Genomic DNA, 21,471 nt, shown 5'->3' on the forward strand with positions numbered 1-21,471 from the left:
CCCTCCATAAAATACCGAATAATCGAGATTTTGGTATTTCTTAAATGCCCACGAGTAACCATACTCTCATTCGGCTTTTGTTCTGTTGCTCTTTCTTTTTATTGTTTGTTGTCAGTCACTTGTGTTATTATTGTTTTAAATAATGGGCGATTTGAAGGCACTGATTTCCATCGATGGCGAATCAAGCGCTGAGGATGATCCAATCGTAATACAAAAGGAGGCACGTCCAACTTCCAAAGCTGTGCAGGATTTTGGACTCAACCAAAGCGAAATGCCCTCCACTAGTGCTAGAGGAGCGACACTTTCGAGGAATAATCACTTATTGGATGATGATCAGCCGCTGCCAATGGACAACAATTCAGTGCCTCCCGACATTGTGAGTATCCATCAATGTAACTAATGTAAACTAAATTAGAATGAATCACCGCTTCGGGTTTTGTGCGGGCTTATCTCTAGGCACTTATATTAATTTTATTACTTTGTGCGCATTGTTTTAAGCCAATTAATGGAAGTGCAGGCAGCTCGAATAGGAACATCGACAACAGCGAACCCATTTTCCACCTGAGATCCCGCACAGCAGCTGCATCCACGCCCAATTACGAGGTACGTACATACATATGTTCCCATATGGGGTGCACCTTGATACGATAATCAAAAACTTATCCACTTACAGAGCTTGGACTACGAAGTATGCGAGAACACGCTCTTCCAGGATGAGCAGCGTAAAAGGCTGACAGAGCGATTCTCCCTGCGCAAGGATATCATAAGATGGATAATTTTTATACAGATTGGCATTATCACCGCACTGATAGCTTGCACCATAGATATTATCATCGAAGAGCTCTCGAGACGAAAGTACACCTTCCTTTACAATTGTATGTTTTAGTTTCCCTTTTGATAAATTTATTTCATGGAATATTAAGTTATGACCATTTATTAATGCATACTAAATGTTTTCCTTTCAGCTGTTAAGGATAATGTACCCCTAAGCGATGCTTCCGATAGAGATCTGCTCATTCCCTACCTTTACTGGCTCCTCTTCAGCATTGTGCCCGTGGCCTTTGGAGCAGCCATGGTGACCTACATTGAGCCCATAACTGCCGGCAGTGGCATTCCACAGGTGAAGAGCTACCTGAACGGCGTCAAGATACCACGTATAGTAAGGATTAAAACGCTGGCTGTGAAGGCCATCGGAGTTATAACCTCGGTGGTGGGTGGTTTGGCCGGAGGAAAGGAGGGTCCAATGATACATGCTGGAGCCGTGGTCGCCGCCGGAATTTCGCAAGGCAAAAGCACCACGTTTGTAAAGGATTTCCGCATATTCAAGGCTTTCCGGGATGATCACGAGAAAAGAGATTTCGTTCTTGGAGGCGGAGCCGCGGGAGTTTCAGCTGCTTTTGGAGCTCCAATTGGAGGCATGCTTTTTTCACTGGAGGAAGCGGCTAGTTTCTGGAACCAGAATCTTATTTGGCGCACCTTGGTGGCCTCCATCATCAGCGTATTCACCTTGAACATCGTTTTATCAGCTTACCATGGCTTAAACGATTTCACATTCACGGGTCTCTTCAACTTGGGCAAGTTTGATACGCCCTTGAAATTCGACTACTTTGAGCTGCCCATCTTTATGATTCTGGGAGTAACTGGTGGATTACTCGGAGCAGCCTGGAACTCTCTTAATACGAAAATCAATAAATTTCGGAAGCGCTTCATTCCGTGGAAAATCGGAAAGGTTCTCGAAGCTGTTGTAGTGGCAATGATGGGCGTAACTTTGGCTTGTCTGATGATCTACTTTATCAACGATTGTCGTCCACTGGGCAACGATCCGACCAACAATCCTGTTCAGCTTTTCTGCGAGGACAACGAATATAATGCCGTGGCTGCCCTGTGGTTTCAAACGCCAGAGGCTACAGTCAGATCCTTGTTCCACGATCCTCCAGGTGATTATGTTTAAGAATAAACTTCTATAGTTTTAATCATTTTGGTTTTTGTTTCCTAGGATCCCATAAGATTCTGACGCTAGCCCTTTTCACAGTTGTTTACTATGTGTTGTCCTGCGCTACGTTTGGTCTTAATGTATCCTTGGGTGTCTTCATCCCAACTGCTCTCGTCGGCGCAGCATGGGGTCGTCTTTTAGCCATGCTTACCTACTATGTATTCCCACAGGCGGTAAGCAATGTCAACCATACCGTTTTCAATAAACTAAACCGTGATTTTCAGGAGTTCCTGCATCCGGGTAAATATGCCCTAATTGGAGCTGCAGCTAACTTGGGTGGAGTGCTTCGGATGACCATTAGCTTGTCAGTTATTTTGATGGAAACTACTGGCGTGGAGACGTCCTTCTTCTTTCCCCTTATCATTGCACTTATCAGCGCCAAGTGGGTCGGTGACTACTTCAACGAGGGCATCTACGATACGCAGATCCAAGTAAATCATGTGCCCATGCTGACATGGGAGCCATTGCCGCAATACAAGGGTCTGAAAGCTCGCGATATTCTGAGCAAACCAGTGGTCTGCATCAAGCTCCACGATTCCGCTAATTACATATACCAGATGCTCAAGAAGTGCGACCACAACGGATTTCCGGTGGTCGATGATGTTCGCGGGGTAAGATCAAAGAAATTTTACATAACTCCATGTTTTTAGAATTTTACCAATCTTGCAGGATCGTCGATCGGAGGGTCGCGTTTGTGGCATCATCTTGCGCTCGCAACTGATTGTTATTTTGCTCAAATCCCTGTATGTGGAGAACAAACGATTCTGGCTGCCAGAAACTTCAATTCAGACTTTCAGGGACGTCTATCCGCGTTATCCATCTATTAAGGTATTGATTAGTATTACAAAATTATCAGGGAAAATATTTCAAGTTTCTTATTTTAGAGTGTTCGCAAGCTAGATGAGAAAATCAATTACACTGTGGACTTGTCCATGTTTATGAATCCATCACCTATTCGAGTCAATCCGGTGAGTAATGTTACATTTTTTGAAATTTCCCCAAGCACTGTTTGAATGTCAAATTGTTTCTTAGCACGATTCGGTGCCTAGAATTTTTCAGATTTTCCGCGCTTTGGGATTGCGTCATTTGCTGGTCATCAACAATGAGAACCGCATTGCTGGCATTATAACGAGAAGGGATTTTATTTACAAGTAACTTTGCATTCAATGCACTTTTACGAAAATTTATCGAATACCAAAAGTGGCTCTAATCAAATCAAATAATTCCATTCACTTTTGATAAACTTTTGTTTTAATATCTGCGCAATACATTTTTACAATTTAACTTAATAACCTTAAACGCGTAAAATATAAACAATAGTATTCACAAGGAATTGTACAAGGTTTGTATGTGGGTGTTTTGCTTGATTTGTATTAAAAATACGTTACACTTATGATAAAGTAAAAGAGCTTGGTTTTATAAAATCTTAAAACACTAAACAGACGTGTTCTGGTTCCTAGTTACTAGCACAACTGTCTCGATCGGTTTCTAGTGCAAAATCTTTAAAAATATCCGTGACTTAAATTGTGGTCTTGCGATTGTGTTTAAGGTGTATGTGGCTCTAGGCATATAAACTTTATATCTTAATTCTAAAAGCGCATCAATAAAACAGGACGCTGCCGTCGTAAAATTAATTCTAAAATTTATGCAACGTAAGACTATAAAATTCTTATTTAGGAGCACTTTCGCCTAAGATTAAATGACTTTTTGTACAATATGAAAAAGAGCTTTCCTTCGTTCATCAATCAATTTCCAGAGCCCAATGCCATGCCGGACATTAAACAGTCGATCGCGGGTTGGTATAGCTGCAATCTCGATGACCGCGTCGAGGAACTGGTATCACATTTAAAACACTATTTATTTTAATGCAGGCAATTCATCCCACATCTTCTCATTGTCGTCATGTGAATGAAGAATCTGGCCATGCAGCGACCACTGCTGTTGTTGCTGCCATTCACGCCGGTTAGCTCTCCATGGGTCGCACCTGTTGCAGTGCCTCTGCATTCGGTGTTGTCGCAGCTGCTGCACTATTGCAATGCTGCTGCTGCTGTGGTGACGCATTGGTATTGGTGGTGGAGTCCGCGGACAAAATGCTACTGTTGCACATCGAGTGGGAAGTCGAGGATACTGTCGCCGATCCCTGCACATTGTTCACCGTTGAAACTGAGCCTGGTGGCGCGGAGTTAACCGCCGGAACTGACCCATCTGGAGTTGGAGCATTGGCACTCATCAAACCGCTCACTGCACTCTGCACCACTCTGTATCTGTTGTAGATGCGATACGGTGTCTTCGAAGTATCCTTCTGCTGTACCGTCTTGGTTTTACTGGCGGATCCCCAGCCGCTGGCATTGATTTGGTCTGCCGTCTTGCCCAGCAGCCAGTCGACGCAGTTCTGTTGCAGTTGCTCGCTGACATGTTGCTGAAGCCACTTGTTAACGTACGTTTGGAAGTGAGCGTATTTCGCCTGAGTTACGCGGCAATGACTCTGCAGAGAAATACAAAAATTAGTAAAGCTGCTTTCCTCCAAATGCCGCGTTTAAATAGAACACTCACCTTCTTGGCACGACGCACTGCATCGTACTTAAGTAGCTTGAGATTCTTGCTGGTCACAAAACATCGCCCGTTGCTGATATTTGTGCTGATCTCGTCGCGATCATTGAAGGCGTATTGCTCGGCCAGGCCCACCTGTGGGGCGCCCAGCCTCTCCAGACGTTTGCCGCCCCAGCTGTTATTGTTATTATTATTATTATTGTTATTACTGCCGCCACCGCCGGAGGTGCTGCTGCTTGAAATGATACTGTCGACGGCGATGGATTCAACTGCGGCTGCAGTACCATGCTGCTCAATGCGATTCCGCTTATGTTCAAACAACTGACGCACTTGCTCCTCAAGAAGCTTTGATCTCCGCTTGTTGCGCTGCAAAAAGCGCGCCTTGCGTGCTCCTCCGATTCCACCTTCTCTGTAGCGCAACTGGAATGAAAGCAATGCAAAAGTTAGTCTTTATTGTGAGTAATTGCGACAATTGCCGGCGACAATGCAGCCAAGAGCACTTGAAATACCGCGGCAATTCAACATGCTCACAGAATATACGAGAATACTTAAAGCTGGGAATTCTGAGATGTGTGGGCTGTGTATTGTAGCGTTACGGAACAGTTTACAGATATGAACTATATTAAGGGAATTGTAAAGACATAAAGAACACAAGAGGTTGAACACCAGGCCAACAAACACAAAGCCGAAGACATAGACTCACACGCACATGGGGACATGGACAAACACAAACCAAAGTACATAAAATACAGGGTGAAAGGCGGAACGAAACAAAATCAATCGCAACTACAAGTACAATCAAAACACATAGAACATAAATATAACAAATATTAAGCTTAATCTAAGTGAAACAAAGAGTTGCACAATGCGATGATGACTTACCTTGCTTAAACTTAAGTCTGTGTGGCAATTACTGAGTTCGATTGTGGCTCTAGCCCGGAAAAAGGAAAACCCCAGGACCCCCTCAAGACAGACCATCCCATCCCACTGTTTCAATAACTTTGAACATGTCTTTTTAATGGGCTGCTCCAGATATATTTCTCATTTTCACTCTCCAGTAATGTCCACAGTTGTGATTGTGTGTGCCATTTAATTTACAATTATTGAGTGTGTGGAGTGGTGTGTGTGTGTTTTCTTATGCCTAGATATAAAAATGTTTACCGAATTTAAAAGACATTTGTCTGCTTCCTTTACAAAATTAGCTACTACACGTTTTACAGATAATAATACATACATTGACCGATTACCATTAGCATTAGCATTACGTTATGTACAGTTAAAACACGTTAATTACTATATACATTTGTGTAAAGTGTAATTTAGGCCTATAGTTAAACGCAATAGTCTTATTAACATCAGAAGCACCACTCACACACACCACAGCCCAAACCACACCATTACCATCTTTGTATGCATCATCTTCATCTTCATGTTCAACCTCACATCATCACATCATAGGTACCGGATCTGCGATCACCCGATATAAGAAACTCTCTATATCGCTATAGATAACTCTTTTTGGGTAACTCAAGGCATAACAAAATCAGAAGGGAATGCAACAAGCGCGTGCCTACGTTATTGTTATCATCATCTACTATTTTACATAATGTCTGTTGTTATGCATGTTCGTGGATGGAATACTACATTTAATTAAAGTGTGTACTTTGGGTTCTGTTTCTTCGTTGGTTCTGCAGGTTATTGTTTGGTGACTCTGAGAAAATAATGCATTACATTTAATGTGTGTGAGTGGGTGGCGGTGGTGGGTGTGTTGAGCGTGGTAGTAGTAGTAGTAATAGTAGTAGTGGTGGTGGTGGTGGTGGTGGTGAGTGAAAGGGTTTGGTGTTTCAATTTCTCTTATTCCGGTTTTGGTAATCAAAAAACAAATTTATTTATTACTATTTCATTTTGCAATATGACTTTTTCTTCTTCTTATTCAATGAAATTATCAAAACTATGTTATTTCAAGCCTTGGTATTGACCTGGTACGAAAAAATAAATTGGAAAAAATGAGAGAAAAGAATGCAAAAAAGCATTAATTAGTGAATATTTTCTTGTCCTTTTTATGTACTTTCTTTGCTCGTATGCAAGCAGCGTATTCTTTTGTATGCATACGAAATGTGGGCGATTAATAAGTTGGCGGCATGTTGATAAATGATACCAAAAAAACGAAAACATACAATAATAGAAATAATGTCACAAGCTGGCGAAACTAAGGGATTTAAATAATAGAAAGTGCAGCGGAAAAAGTCGATAGGTAACAACAGATAGATAACAGAAAACTGAGATATATTTATATATATAGATATATATATACAGAATACAGTACGGTAGGATGTGGAATGTCCTGTCCATCGTCTAAATCAGGTGACAGGTTTGTATGTACAGTGGAAGTACCGAAAACACAACTCATGAGTAGAACAGGGAATCAAAAACGTAAACGTAAACATAATCGAAATGAACAACGAAATACACAAACAACATGGTTAACCACTCTTCAAGCACACACCACACATAGCTGCTCCGGCTCCGGAGCATCTCATCGCTGCCTTGCGACACTTACCTCGGCAGTATCTTCGTCCGCCTCCGTCTTGATATCGGACGCCTCTACAACGGTGTCATTGCCGAGCGCCGAATTGGAGCCGGCAGTATTGCCACCACCGCCGAGCGCAGGATTCGCCAACCGCTCCACATACTTGCTGAACTTCTGGGCCTTCAACGCAGCCGGCTTATCGACTTCCTCGGGCTCCGAATCAAGCAGCTCTATAGTTACTCGGCAATCGATTTTATACTGCAAATGTAGTTTTTGTTAGGTAATTTCTTTAACGGTGCTGCATTCTACAACTTACAATGTACACTTTGAAGCAATTCTCATCGTTGAGAATGCTCTCCGCTTTCCGCTGATACGACATCTCCCTGTCAAATGTCTTGTGCGCATCTCGACAGAATCCGCCGGTGCAGCCACGCCTTTGCTCCGTTGCAAACAGCTCCACACAATCCAGTGCTGCTCGTTCCGTGACACAATATTGCAGCTGGCGAACAGCATTGGACACAACCTAAAGATGAACAAATGCGGGAAGTTTAGTTTATTATGGTTCAAAAGAAAAGGTTTTTAGAAAATATAGATATCACTTTCTTGAATAAAATTTAAACACTCACCTTATCCAGCGTGAAAGAGATGTAGGCATAAATGCCAAACATTTCTCGCATCGTGTCCTCGAACGTATTCGAGTCCATGTTGCCGTCTAGGACGTTCTTGAGCATATCAAGGAAGGTGGGGTAGTAGTCTTCAACTTGAATCTCCGGCTTGGGCTTTAGCCGCAGCGCAGTGGCTGTGCTCTCCCTTCGATTCACCCTACAGCGCTCCTCCTCGATGGCCAGCAAACGCGCTCGTTCATACATAACATGCAGACGGTCGCAGAGAATCGCATGTAGCCGCAGGAATAAATACCAATTGTTGTTAGCGAAGAACAGCGTGTAGGATTCGTCCTGTTCAGGATAAGAAAACAATATTTAATACATGTTTTTTTTTAAAGCGTTGTTCTACATACTTCACGTTGCCCGTGCGCGTGCGGTGGTAGAAGCTTTGGATTGGAAAAGTCCGCAGGATGTTCCAGTTTGATTTCCACATCGACGCCTGCTCCTGCAGTGTCTTGGGCTTGCCTGGGACTCGTGACAACTCCAGAGCTGGTGCTACCGGCTCCTTCCTCTTTGTGCGACGAAAGGGGGTCATCCTTTGGCTTGCCTTCGGCTCCTGAAACAGTTGACGATGCCGCTGATGCTGCCGCCGCTGCCGAGGATGTTGATGGCGTTGCATCGTCCACAGGCGCCGCTGAAGATGCCGTTAACGTGGACGCTGGTGCAGAAGATCCAGTCGTCGCTTTGGAGTCATCAGTCTCTTTCTTAATGCCCGCTGGTGTTCCGCTGCTACTGCTTGCATTGCTACGCGCTGGAGAGGCACTTTCACTGGGCGTACTCTTGGCATTTCGAGTCGAAGACTCCGTGCGACCCAGTGGCGAGTCCACGTCCATTTTCGTATTGTCATCTACCAAAAATGGAAAGGCTATATAGAGAAACGGTGTGCACAACACATATGTTCGGATATTCGATGCAGTTCAGGGGTCAGTGTGTGGGTGTTGGTGCATTGCAGTCCAGTTTTGGTTTTATTTTATTTAATAGCATTTTGATTACGTTACAAAATTTGGTTTTTTATTTGTTTATGTTTATTTTTGTTATTAATTGAAAAAAAAAATGGAGAAAAAGAAACAAAAAACATACACTATGTTAAAAAATACAATCGGGCAAAATTTATTAAAGAGAAACTTTATGAATTGAAAGAAAATTAGTCAAGCAAATTTCTATCGAGAAGTAAATTTTTTACATGACTAGTTAACGTTTCAAAATCATAAAGCACTACTCCTTAATAAAAAAAATTAATATAAATATTGTTAGTATGAGTTCTGATGATGAAGAGTTTTAAGTCAACGCTTAAAGAGCTCTTGGAAATATTAGTTAGTTTTAGAAGCTACTAAATTAAAGAATAGTGTTAGCGCGACAGAAATAATAAATAGGTTGGATGTTAATTGACAGTGAACTGATGGTTTTAGGAATTTTGACCAAGATAACTTACCGTCATCGCGTTCGTCGTCGCTTAGTGGCTGTCGTGGCGCGAAGAAAAGGTCAGGCACAAATTGTCGGATGATCTGCTTAATCTTTTGCTTCTCCTGCTTCTGGATGCCAGTCTGGCGCTTGACATGATGAATCAGCAGGTTGGCGGCATCGTCCAGAATGGTTTTGTCCTTGTAGGGCAGCACCAGATGCGGCCCAAACGGTTCCATGGCGTCGTCCTCTTGGTCGTGCCGCTCATCGTACAGCGTCTCGATTTCGTTAAACAGACTCTTTGAGCGCAGGGCTTTCATGTCGTTGGGCTTGAAGTTGATGGCCTGGTGATCGAGAGACTTGAGGTAGTACTTCTCGTTCTGTTCCCGCCATTGCTTATTGAAGGTCTGAAAAAAGAAGTGTTCATTTAATTTACATAAATGTAAAGCAATGAGAGAGTTCACTTACCTTTTGCGCTTCTCGCCACTCCTCCTCCTTGACTTTCAGTCGCTTCAGTACAATAGGCACCGCCACAAACGGATTTTTCTTCATTCCCGTGATTATCTCTCCCGACTTGTCGCCGTAGATGCGATGAATGGCCCGCTGGTGTATCGTTTGGGATGTGCCGCCCAGATGATCGTCCAGATGGAATTTGCTCAATTCCTCGGTGGACATTCGTGACATTTTCTTCTGCAAGTTCTCCAGCACCCGAATCGTGGCACTATTAACCTCGATGACCAGGTCCAGCTCGAATCGCTCGTCCTCCGTTCTGTGAATATTCCTTTTGTTTAGAGCGTGCGCATTGGTTAATTGAAATAAACGAAAGCCAAAGAAACAGAAGATCCAAAACAAACGATAGATGTGTAAGTTGAGAGTAGGATATAGATGCGGTTACAAAAAATAACATGGAACTAAATCTATCCTTTTTAATAAATGAAGAATTAAAATTTTTTGGTTTTTTAAAACAAATTTCTTAAAATTATAACCGCACATATTAGACTCAAATGAAAACGGAAAGGAAACAAAAGTACCAATAAAGAAGTAGTATTGATTTTACTCGTGACTTATTTAAAGTGGAACTGTTAAGTGAAAAGGTAAAAGGAATATTTCTTACCGGTAAATTGTCTCCTCGAACTGAGTTTTTCGCGATGTAACAAAAGTGGAGTCCTCGCTGGCCCACGTCGGGAACGATACCCATTTGTCGTTGAGCACTTCCCGGCAGAGAGCCGTCCGTCCGCTGCACTTCTTAGGTACTGTGGTCTGCGGCAAAGCACAATAGGATGCACCCAGCCGCTTGCACGAAGACAGATCCACATCCTGGACGTACTCGGCGGCACTCTGGTGACTGCTACCTCGATCATGGGAACTATTACTGCTTCCACCTCCCTGACGTTGCGTTGCGGCTAAGGGCATGCCGTCAATTAATCCTCCAGCAGGTTGACCCGAGGGCGGTCCCAGAAAGTCGGTGAACCATCTCAGCAGGTCGGGGAACTTCATCAAGAACGGTGATACCAGACCAAGAAGTTCCGTTTTGGAGACAATTTCCTGGTTAAAAAGGGTCAGGCATCGCAGGAAGTTGTCGTAGACCTCTGGACTTCTCAACGCCTTGCGCACCTTGTCAAAGAACGCGGCGTCGGAGATGGTGCACTTGCTCGATGCTTCGGAAAAGCTGACATCGCGACAATAAGGCTTCGGTCGCTTAGCAGGCGGCGCTCCACTAGAATAGTGTCCGACTAAACTGTCATCACCCGGCCTCCTCGTAGCTGAACCAGAGTTATGCTGTCCATGTGGACCAGAGGACAATGGTGGCGTGGCGTAACTAATTCCCGGCGAACTGCGGTCAAGGGAATTGTCCGAAATGTGCGGCATGGAACCAATCACCGAAGGGATACCATAACTTGGCGATTTCTTTGCGTTATGACCATGCGTTAGATTCTGATTTGGCACGTGGCCAACGTACTTTTGCATATGATGATTATTTCGATGCTCCTTATCGTACGACACCATCACGCTGGCTCCCACTCCAGGCCGCCCGATATTGGCGCCCGCTCCAGTTCCGGCCAAATGATGATGGCCTCCAACTCCAGCTCCTCGCTGATGCGCTTGCTGCTGCAGACCCGCGTGATAGTCCTTCTCAAAGAGAATATCGTTCCGCGTCGCATTCAGGCCTGAACCGATCACATGATTCTGCTGTTGCTGATTATTATTGTACGTCTTAATGCTGACACTGGTGTTCACCGCCGAAAGGTTTCCTATAGCCGCTGCATGGGCGCTATTGTCGATCTGCGGAAGAGTCGTTGCACCCAAATGCAGAGGGGATCCACTTGGCGCTGGCGAAGCAGACGACATGGTTATGTGAGCTCCACCGCTTAAAGTAGCCGTGGGACGCTTGCCATGATCATTGTGCACAGACGCTGACTTGGACATGTACTGTCCGGACTGGTGGTTGGTGGCATCAGGAAGAAACTGGCCAAACTCTCTGAGCAAATCCTCATCCTGGCCAAAAAGCTTAGCCACCTGTGTGTACACCTCCTGTTCGGTGAGCATTTTACCCTGGTTCAGGCTGCCCTCCTTCATAACCTTTTGCTCCTTCTGATAGGCGTGCAGAATTTCGAGGAATTTCTTGTACTTGGCCGGCTGGTTTTGGAAACGATTCTGTTTGTGAAAAAAGAAGAAAAGATTATAAGTAACCTACAAAGTTTTTAATGATGTTGAGCAGACGTTACCTTGATCTTATTTACATAGGTTATGGCGTGATTGAACTCCACCGGCTGATTCTGCTGTCCCGTCTCCCCAAGCAAAATCGATTGATGCGCCTGCTGGATGTGATGCAGATTGTGCTGCGCCGCTCCCGCACCTGGCCCACCTCCTGCTCCTCCATGAGGGCTAAGCTCACTTAGAGAATTGGGCGTTGGAGGTCCACCGACAACTATACTAGCAGACGCATTCACGTTTGCCGCAGCTCCAGCCACTTGCCCAGTAGGTGTTATGGTGGCCCTTTCTCGATCTCTCGAGTAGTTCTGCGGTACATTGTGCGCCGATACGGAGATGCCTGGCTGTCCGGGCACTACGGCGTTTGTCGCCGTAGAGTTTGTTACACTCACGTGGACATGACCACCGCCTGGAGATTGTGATTGAGGAGGCGTCGCCTGTTGCAAGGCATGAATAGTGGTCTGGGTAAGCGAGGCTCCGCCGTGGGTCATAAGATTTACAGCTCCAGCGGATTGAATCTGAGCCACAGCTGCTGCTGCGGCCGCTGCTCCAGCCCCTGTTGCCGGTGTTAAAGTTGCAGCATTGGTCGTCTTGATGGCGATATGTCCGGCACCGGACATCGAGCTATTTCCGGTGAGCATGTGCACCGTTCCTGTGCTCGTTGGCGCTCCCGGTGGTGAGGGCATCGAAACCACCGGCACAGAACAGCCAAGAGCATCCGAATGAATTTCGATCTTGTAACCCGGAGGCAAGAACATGTTGAAGCCGTATATGAGCTCTGTGTGCCCCTTGAAGAGTGTGGAGACTCGCTCAATCACTCCGGGTGTGTCGATGCAGTGCGACTTGAATTCCTTCATGATGTCGAGGAAGTTGTTGTAGATTTGCGGCTGGTCTGCATACTGGTACTTTACTTGGTCCAGGTAGCTCAACGCATCCTCCACTTTTAGACGTGGCGTGGCATTTCCCGACTGTCCTTGTGGTGGGGTGGTTCCACCCACTGGGATACTGTTGGCAACCACGGACGATGGAGGAGTTTGGGCCTTGCCCAAAGGTGACTGTTGAACTGGTTGTTGCTGGGAAATCGTCGCTAGATTGCCCACCGCAGTGGCCACTGTCTGGGTGCCGCTGATTGTACGCTGACGGATTGTGCCCGTTTGTGAGCTGCTGGATACAGTCTGTGCACTGGCAGGATTGTTCGCAGCTCCTCCTCCTGTGACATGAATCTGTACCGTGTTCGCGCCATCCGCTGTGTTGGCTTTCAGAGTTCCACCAGCCTGTATCGAAGCCACACTATAAGCTATATGATCAAGAAAAAAATCATTTGAATATCAAACGTATTTCATCAGAGTTGGAAATAGATTACTTACATGTTGTATACTGTAATGTTTGCGTTCCCGTGCTCCCTGTGGAGACCACCACGCCTCCTCCGCCGGCTGCAGAACCAACTCCTACGGCCACCTGGGATCCTGCTCCTACTGGTCCTCCAGCGGTAGTGCTATCCACAATCGAACTTGTGGTCTTCAAATTCGTAGCCGTCGGCGTGGTGGACGGCAAATAGGCAATGGTCTGTGCTCCTCCATGCTGTGGAGTAAGGATGCGATGGTGAATGGAACCGATCCCGCTGATGGTGGCGTTATGAGCACTGGGCACGACGGTACCAATGGTAACGCCCGTCGTATTGACGCCCACAGTAGCAGTGCCACCGCCGCCGGATGTTGGCCCACCTCCAGCTACGCCGACGACACCAACACCCACACCTCCTGAGGTCTGAGGAACGGGTCGTGTGCCAAATTGCACCTCGTCTACGCGGGTGCGTTTCATCATCTTTTTTGTTGCTCTGTTCTTGGCGGAGCTTAAAATCCTGTGCTGCTGCTTCTTCTTTCTGAGCACTTTGTTCCTCCCTGGATCCTTGCCCAAGTGCAAGGACTCTGGCTGCTCTAGGTGAGTGACCGCCCTCTATGAGCGTATGTAATATGCAACGAACGGTCGGGGTCGCAACTCTTGATCTTGGACTGCTCGTGGATGCGACATATGTTGTCTATGCATTTGGTCGCCCCGCAAGCGGCAAATGCGCTCGAGTTCTAAGGTAGAGAAATTGGACTGACGGCTGGTTATCTGCTGCTGGTATTGCTGCGCCGGTGATTCGCCTCTGCCACGTAGCGTTTGGAGTTCTTTCTGAATATCACTGCAAGCAAGAGAAGGGAAACTGTTACAACAATGTCGACATTTAATGTATAAAAAAAAAACCCCCCAAAGAATTAGGTTTGAGTTCCTTTTTTAATGAAGGTAGTCATCATTAAATTCTGCATTAGTTATTTTATACATTAATACAAGAATTTCTTCACTGACACTGGTTTTGCTAAGTTTGGTTTACATTGAAAATGAGAAGGGCACACATTTATTCTTCCAAATATACTTTTCCATATACTTGAGACCACGAGTCTTCCTGATTTTCCCAATACATGTTAGCTAGTATAGCACAGCTGATTGATCAATTCGGTCTATATCTTCACAGATATCGAAACGATTGCACATTTCAACAAGGAAAAAAGGTGAAATAAAAAGCCACGGGGGAATTCTTCTTTTAGCCGTATCACAAAAACTGCAGAGTGGAGAACGATGTCTCTGTATTGGGGGTTCTGGATTCGGGGGAGGAGATAGAGATGGGGGACAATAGGAATGGAATGAAGCGGTGAAGCTGTGACCAATAACAACAACAGCAACCAGAGAATGGTACATATAGACGGGAAGGAGATCGTGGAGTGGAAGTTGAGTCTTGGAGGAGAGTGAGTGCAAGGCAAAAGGAAGAGCGCGTAGTTCACTTGGTGTGTGTACGTTCAACCGGAATTGGGCGCGCGCTTTGTTATTGCTTTCAGCGGTACAGTAAAAACTTCCTAAGCGAGCTTTCTGTGTACACCTTCGAGTGTGTGTGTATGTGTGTACATTTCAGTATTTGTAAATGTGGAAGGTGCCAAATGCCCCATGCACGACATCGGCTTGCATAGAATTCAGACGCACACATAGAAAATATTTATATATCGATACCGCCAAGGGGGAGGGCGGGTTGGTTTGTGAGCACTGCTGGTACATATTCTGTATCTACAACTTACAAGAATAAGAAGAAGAAGAGTCAGAGGTAGCAGCAGCAGCAGCAAACGCAACAATGCAAAGGTGGTGGTGGTGATACGGTGGTGGTGGTGCAGCCACAGAGAGAACCGGAGAGAGCCGCATTTGTTGTTGAGGCGCAGTACATGGCTGATTTTTTTTTTCAAAAAGGTATTTCACCCGTTTGGGGCCAAACTCACACACACAAATACATGGACACGGCCAGCATTTGGCGGGCATTCGAGAGAGAGAGCGACAGAAATGGAGAGAGCGCAACGCTGCGCAAACCAAAGAGCGTGAGCAAATATTAGGTGAATGGAAACCGCCTAGAAGATCATCCTGCTCCAACTAATTGAGACACCTCATCGAACCAACAGCTGCCCCCTTTTAGCATTTGTAAACAAATATTGGAGCACAGTACAGCCGCACAAAAGCTTTAGCCCTCGTTCTCTCTCCTGTCTCTGCCACCACCAACTATCCTTTAATAAATGAAGGTAAAACAAGTTCGCTCTTTTGAGCTCTCCCAACTGCCTTTTTTGTTATTGTAGTTTTGGATCCGCCATTAGTGCATACCAAACACATTTGCTAGCTCGCTGGTGTGTGTGTGTTTGACGAGAGAGGCTCCAAATTGGGGCGTTGTGTGCGTGTGTGTGCTTTGGGGAGACATGTGGGCAAATTTTCCCTCCATTTTTTAATTTTTTTTTTTTTTTTGGTTCAGCCCGCTCTATTACGTGCACACGTATAATGTTATCTTATCTGTTTTGTTATGTGTATACACAGCACAGCAGAATACGCAGCACAAAAGGCAGGCAGCGGAAAATATGCAAAAATTGTTGAACACTAGCACTCGGTTTTAACAACTGCAATACGAATCGGAATCATCGCGAATTAATATTTAGTTTTTTTCTGTTACTTTCTCACTCTGGCACACTAACACAGACGCAGAGTGGCGCTGCGCTATTAATAAATTTTGCAAATAAAACATATGGATGTGTAGAGAAATATGTACAATATATTCACATACATATATACTATTTCAGCATGAAGAAGCAACGGCAAACGTTTTGTGTAAATTCAAAACCGAATGAAAAAAAAAACAGGCGGAGCAAGAACAACAAACGACGGATGGGCTGGGGAGCATGAAGTCGAGGAGCAGAAGGAAGATGTGAACAAAAAGAGGGCCACAAAATGATGCTCTCATTGGGGAGCCATTTAAATGCACACTCACACTACACTTGGCTGCTCTCGCCAGTACATGCGAATGGCGCATCAAAGCAAAAGTCAAGATAAGCGCACGAACTGAGCAAAGAACGAATCAACGAACGAAAATAAAACGACACTACGTTGAAAAAATACAGTCAGTTCATAAGCGAACCAAAAGCAATGGTTCAAAGCGTATGTATGTGTGTGGCTCTCCTCTCCGCCCTCGTTCAAGTGTGTGTGAGGAGAGCAGAAACTGTAGAGGCAGCAGCAGCAGCAACACAAACAACAACCACGTCTCCGTCGACGACTTTTTGTCTGTGCGCCTTCTATATGTATTCGCTATGCCATTGTTGTTTGAGTGTGTGTGAGTTTGTGCGTGCGTGTGTATATAAACCAATTGAAATTGACCTAACCTAAAAATGTTGTATTTTTCACAAGTTTTCAGTGGCACGAACGAGAATATTGTTTGAATCCGAATCCGCACTCCAAGTGCACTTGAAGGATAATGCTACTCTGCAATTTCCACGCCCCCCAACCGCCCACCGCCCATATTACACTTACATCAGCAATAAGCAGTTAGCTTCGTCGGTTGATATTCGGCTGTGTGTATGTATATTCGAAATGTATGTATATATGTACGGGGCGCGTATGTATATTTACTACAAAACTGCCGTTGGTTTTGTGGTGTTATTGGAAACTTTCACGTTTTACGCAGTATTTTGCACTTGCAACTACTATATCCGCACTCACTGGCACACCGAAATCTTTATTTTCACCGTTTTCTTTTCTTTCAGTAGCTGGGGCTCCGTTCCCAAGTTCAGTTTAAGTTTAACGCTTATTTCGATCACTTTTCACTTGGCTCTCTTCCTTAACTAGATCACACGGCTCGAATTTAAGACATTTTCTCCTCGGTAAATTGCTACTGCTATTCTATTCACAAATTTTTGGCGAGAGAACGTTTTCGTACATCTTAACGCCGCCGCAAACATTTTCGATTAAAACAGCGAAACGCGACGGCCAGTCAGTTGGAGTCAGCAGAGAGAGCGAACAGAGTGTAAAACGAAGAGCGGGAGAGCGCGCGCGCAGTGTTGCTTTGGAATTCATTTTCTGCTGCTGCCGCAGCTAAAACAGGGTGGCAACTCAGCGGCGCAACAACTAAAATCCTCCGTCGAGCGCATTGAAAACACAGCAGTAGCTGACGGCAAAAAAAAAATAGTTTATATATCATTCATTACCTATAAGCAAATAATCACAATCAGTGGTTATTTTTATTAGCGGTGAGCGGTACCGCATGCAAATCGTCGCAAAATGGCGCTTAGAATTTGGATAAGAAACGAAATACGTGAAGCTTACGTAAGTGCGAGGACCAACAACAACGCTGGGAAGAGAGAAAACAAGTTGTTAAGCAAACAGGGTGTACCGTTGTCACCCAGCCATGTGGTGGAAACGATGATCGGAGCATCTGGGTGAGACACCCTGTTTGCGGCAAAGAGAGAGAGCGGCTGTGAGAGCAGCGCACTCACACAAGCGAAACGAGTATACAGCGGATAGCGACGTCGGCAGAGCGTTTTAGCCGACCATTGCAGTACATATGTGAAATCGACGAAACCGAAAATCAGAAACCAAACGGACCACTAGCGAGCTACAACTCTGCCACGGCTACACTTTACACACTCATGTACTCCTCCACCACCTCACTCGCCAGCGCACTCACACACAGACGCGTGCGTGCGGAGAGAGGAAGTAAAAAATATGAAGACAAAAAAAAGCAAGTGCATCTCACCATGACAATGGCGGAACCATAAAAACACATGTTCCCATCTCGAATTGAACCGAATTCGGCGGCCAGCTCCTTCACAAAATAAAATAATACAGGAAAAAAATCTGTATACGCGCAAAAGTTGAGCTGCTAAAACATGGAAACCTTGCAGTTATCGATTCGTCTCGCTCATTGCGCAATGAAAAAAAATGCAGCGGGGGCGGCGGATTCGAGAGAGCCTCTCTCTTTGTGAGCCACCTGCAGCGATAGGAAATGCAAATCCATCCGCCTTCCACTTTCCAGCTCGAAAGTTCAAAGTTCACATGCAACTAACTACTGGGTGCAGCGCATGTCCGAGGTGCACCGAAGTCCCTGGACCAAACAAAAAAATGGCACAAACCAAACTCTCCGATTTCCAGGCGCCGCAGGAAGGTTTGTTTGCCCTTCCATTGGGTATTATTGATGCTTTTTTCTATTGATAATAAAGCCAGGTGGTCTAGCATGTTCTAATTATTTCTGTGCTTATTTCAGATCTCGACGTCATGAAATGCGGCACTAGGAAATATTTACTGAATACAACGCTGATCAAGTGATATCTGAAATGTGGTAAAGTGCTTCTTGTCACACGGACACGGATCTCTATAAAAAACCAATTAGTTTGATATTCGTACGTGTTCTGCAAATTATCAGATGTTTTTAACTCTCTTGAGTCACATGATATTTATTGTGATAAATACTTTTGGTTATTTATTGTTTGTTTGTCCTAAAAAATTGACAACACAGAAAATGGAAGACTTTTTATTTATTGCTTTACTATAAAATATATTCATTTTTTTGAGAAAAATGTTAATATGAAACTTAAAGTGTCTTTTTAACTTTATTATTAATTCCCATCAAAACTATAAATCTATTTATGGATTAGAGAACCCTCCTCTTTATGTAAAAGATTATTCACAAATGTGCCGTTGAGCCAAAATACGTGTTGTATCAAAATTATAAGCAATTGGAAAGTTTATAAATTAAAACAGCGATTATACATTTGGGAATAGAAATAACACGATAGAACACAACGGCTTCAGTCTTGTTTACTAATTCAATACTTATCAAAATGTTAAAATAGTATATTCCAACATTCAGTTCAACTCTTAAGTTTTAATAATATTTCGTCATTATATTGACTTGAAAAGGTTACAACTAAATATGTGTAAAAGTGTTCAACGTCTAATACACTTCAACTTCGTTCCGACCATCAAGTTCAAGAGACTTGTTCGTTGGCCTCTGGCTAAAATACAATTGCGAATTGCAAACAATTGGTTGGCGACGCGGCAAGTGTTTTTTTCTCGGGAGAAAGATCGAGAGAAGTGTGGAGAGACTGCCAAAACTGGGGAGTTTGAGTTCAGAAGTAACTTGTTTTTCAAGTTTTCAAACAGCCAAAACCAAACCAGACTTAAAAGCCAGTCGAAACTTGAGGCGCTTCACAAAGAAAATTTGAGGAAAACGAGGAAAGCACTGAGAATGTGTTTGTGTGTGTGCATTACAATTGGACCTCACAGAAGCAGTGAGCCCGATTTCAACGAATTATTTAATTAGAATCAACGTAAACCCGCAAATTGAAGGCTGAAACTGCTGTCTCGCTCACCTTGTGCACAATCACACATACGCGAGCACCAAAAGAGTACACTGAGCTGCCAACTGATTTGAAAAGCGAAATTTGAGTTTTAAAAATTATTTCAATATTTGTTGATGTGGTTTTTTTTTGTTTTATTTTTTACTGCACAATTTTTATTAACCTTTTTCACGTTAAATAAGTTCTAAATTTTTTTATACAAAACAAAAAATGACTATGAATTAAGAATGGCTTTGCGTACAAAGAGTTATTTTGGCATAAGATTTCAACATCTTAACAAGTTGGCAGTTCTGGAGCGAATGAACGCAACAATAACAAAAGGTGAGCGCGGCAAACGCGCTCTGCCTCTTTCAGACAGCCACACACATAGCTGCATTCGTAGTGTGCGTGACTGCGTCATTGTTGTTGCTGTTCTCAATACCTTCCTTTCTTATTTTTATTTATTTTCTGAGGCACTTCTCTCTTTTTTTTAAGTTTATTTTATCAAACCAAAGATAATTAAATATGTTCAGCCACAAAAGCACACGTGCCAACAGATGGCGGAACCTTGTTTTTAATGTACATATACAAAACGGCGATAAGAGCGATTTCCATAAATATACACAATCGCAAAATTTTAATCCAAGATTCAGCTTGAAAACTCAAGTTCCTATCCCCGAAGAGGAGAATATTTAATTGGAAAAAGGCAGCAAACGCATTATTTTAAAAATATTAATACCACTGGAAGTTGTGGTGCCGCCTAGCGTAATCAGTTGGGGCAAATTGAGGTTAGGTACGAACGTATTCTGGGCACCCACTCACTCACACACACACAAGCACTCGACATGCATACAAGGGCGCGCACTTTTATTTTTCTATACATACCTGATTTTAATAAGTGATGTTTTTGTTTTTAAGTCTTCTTTTTTTCTTACTACTGCCAGCAAGCAGACTTTTGGAAACTTTTGAATGTAGTGCGGCTACAACTTTCAGCTGCTTGTGGAGATAATGGGGGAGGGGGTGGAGAGAGAGAGAGAAAGGAAGAGAGTAGCGCGTGAGTGGCTACTTCTTCTTACATTTGCAACAAACACATGCAAACACTCTGCACACAAGCACATGCACCCGAAATCGATTTAATACTGCCTTTGTTGCAATATCTCGAAATATTTTTTTAAATTTTCGTTTAAATTTAACGCACGTAAATTCACTCGTGCTTTAGATTACAATGGAAATACACACACGTACACATGGGTATATGTATGCGCTATGATCAACCCCACGCCAGGAATTTACATTTTGTTTGACGAGATCTTCTAGATGATTTAAATTACTGCGCGCTGCGTCTGGTCTTTAGTACTTATTTATTAAGGCTCTCTTGTTAAATTTAATTAGTCGCACAGCCGTGAAAAATGACCAGCAATTACAACGAAATCCCAACTCGGTTTGTGTGCGGCGTCTATCGGGCAGCGGACATCGATATGACGTGGGTGGTCTTCAGAGCTGCTATTTCATTTCGATTTCGATTCCATTCGATTTCGCGTTATCGCATCCAAGACGGCAGTTACAATTGCGGTCGCGATATTATAAGTTCAAAAAAGGAAAATGTTTATAGAATTGTAGTTTTGTACATATCTATAACATATCTATTTACGTATTTAAATTTGGTTTCGTTAGATAATTAAGTAAGAAAGAAAAAGTTATAAAGTATCTAGACTACAATGTGTATAAATCTGGCTTTATTGAAATAAGCGAAAATTAAAAAAGAGTGTTGTTCAGAATACAGTAACATTTTATTGTCATTTCATTCAGATCAAACATTCCTTAAAGAATGAACTTCATATTTGAAGGCGTGTAGAAATTGAATAAAAATTTAGGTAAGTGGTATAGGTAATAGGTATTTCCTCTTTTTTTATGATGCGTTATAGTTTCCATTTGGTTGTTTTATTT

General features: G+C 43.7%; 2 protein-coding genes and 1 long non-coding RNA gene across 14 annotated transcripts; 2 read left to right on the plus strand and 1 right to left on the minus strand.

Moving 5' to 3' along the window:
- The first annotated feature begins 41 nt into the window (after nt 1-41).
- On the plus strand, nt 42-3,326 carry LOC6734187 (H(+)/Cl(-) exchange transporter 7). Its single transcript, XM_002081180.4, has 9 exons — nt 42-376; nt 499-603; nt 674-875; nt 966-1,937; nt 1,997-2,166; nt 2,218-2,604; nt 2,663-2,821; nt 2,878-2,961; nt 3,026-3,326. Exons 1-9 carry the CDS (start codon nt 143-145, stop codon nt 3,146-3,148), a joined length of 2,436 nt encoding a protein of 811 aa, XP_002081216.2. The 5' UTR covers nt 42-142; the 3' UTR covers nt 3,149-3,326.
- On the minus strand, nt 3,222-21,045 carry LOC6734188 (paired amphipathic helix protein Sin3a). Of its 11 annotated transcripts, XM_039292130.2 has the most exons (13): nt 20,818-21,045; nt 20,410-20,517; nt 13,219-14,036; nt 11,866-13,148; nt 10,254-11,794; nt 9,608-9,920; nt 9,171-9,546; nt 8,092-8,603; nt 7,700-8,029; nt 7,390-7,596; nt 7,104-7,331; nt 4,547-4,963; nt 3,222-4,478 (listed from the first exon to the last, which is right to left on the minus strand). In XM_039292130.2, the coding sequence occupies exons 3-13, from the start codon at nt 13,673-13,675 to the stop codon at nt 3,957-3,959; spliced, it is 6,186 nt and encodes a 2,061-aa protein (XP_039148064.1). In that variant the 5' UTR covers nt 13,676-14,036; nt 20,410-20,517; nt 20,818-21,045; the 3' UTR covers nt 3,222-3,956. The 11 variants fall into 11 exon arrangements, with proteins under 11 accessions (XP_039148064.1, XP_016027205.1, XP_016027202.1 ...); XM_016182248.3 differs by lacking the exon at nt 20,410-20,517; XM_016182245.3 differs by having other exon boundaries at nt 9,608-9,908; nt 20,410-21,045.
- Nucleotides 16,509-19,239, plus strand: LOC27207573. 2 transcript variants are annotated; one of them, XR_006541633.1, is made up of 3 exons: nt 16,509-16,523; nt 16,598-18,371; nt 18,450-19,239. It is a non-coding gene; the product is annotated as an uncharacterized LOC27207573 (long non-coding RNA). The 2 variants fall into 2 exon arrangements; XR_005543672.2 differs by having other exon boundaries at nt 16,517-16,531.
- Nucleotides 21,046-21,471: the final 426 nt, after the last annotated feature.

Source organism: Drosophila simulans, chromosome 2R, assembly GCF_016746395.2.
Source record: "Drosophila simulans strain w501 chromosome 2R, Prin_Dsim_3.1, whole genome shotgun sequence".
NCBI classification, from domain to species: domain Eukaryota; kingdom Metazoa; phylum Arthropoda; class Insecta; order Diptera; family Drosophilidae; genus Drosophila; species Drosophila simulans.

What these genes read in the sequence shown, in the direction of transcription:
- LOC6734187 (XM_002081180.4), top strand. Translation starts at nt 143, where the DNA reads ATGGGCGATTTGAAGGCACTGATTTCCATCGATGGCGAATCAAGCGCT. An exon ending in CATCCACGCCCAATTACGAG is followed by an intron (nt 604 to 673) that starts GTACGTACATAC and finishes ATCCACTTACAG; the next exon opens with AGCTTGGACTACGAAGTATG. An exon ending in GTACACCTTCCTTTACAATT is followed by an intron (nt 876 to 965) that starts GTATGTTTTAGT and finishes TTTTCCTTTCAG; the next exon opens with CTGTTAAGGATAATGTACCC.
- LOC6734188 (XM_016182248.3), bottom strand. Translation starts at nt 13,675, where the DNA reads ATGATGAAACGCACCCGCGTAGACGAGGTGCAATTTGGCACACGACCC. An exon ending in CCTATGTAAATAAGATCAAG is followed by an intron (nt 11,795 to 11,865) that starts GTAACGTCTGCT and finishes TTTCACAAACAG; the next exon opens with AATCGTTTCCAAAACCAGCC. An exon ending in CAGTGCGTCGTGCCAAGAAG is followed by an intron (nt 4,479 to 4,546) that starts GTGAGTGTTCTA and finishes ATTTCTCTGCAG; the next exon opens with AGTCATTGCCGCGTAACTCA.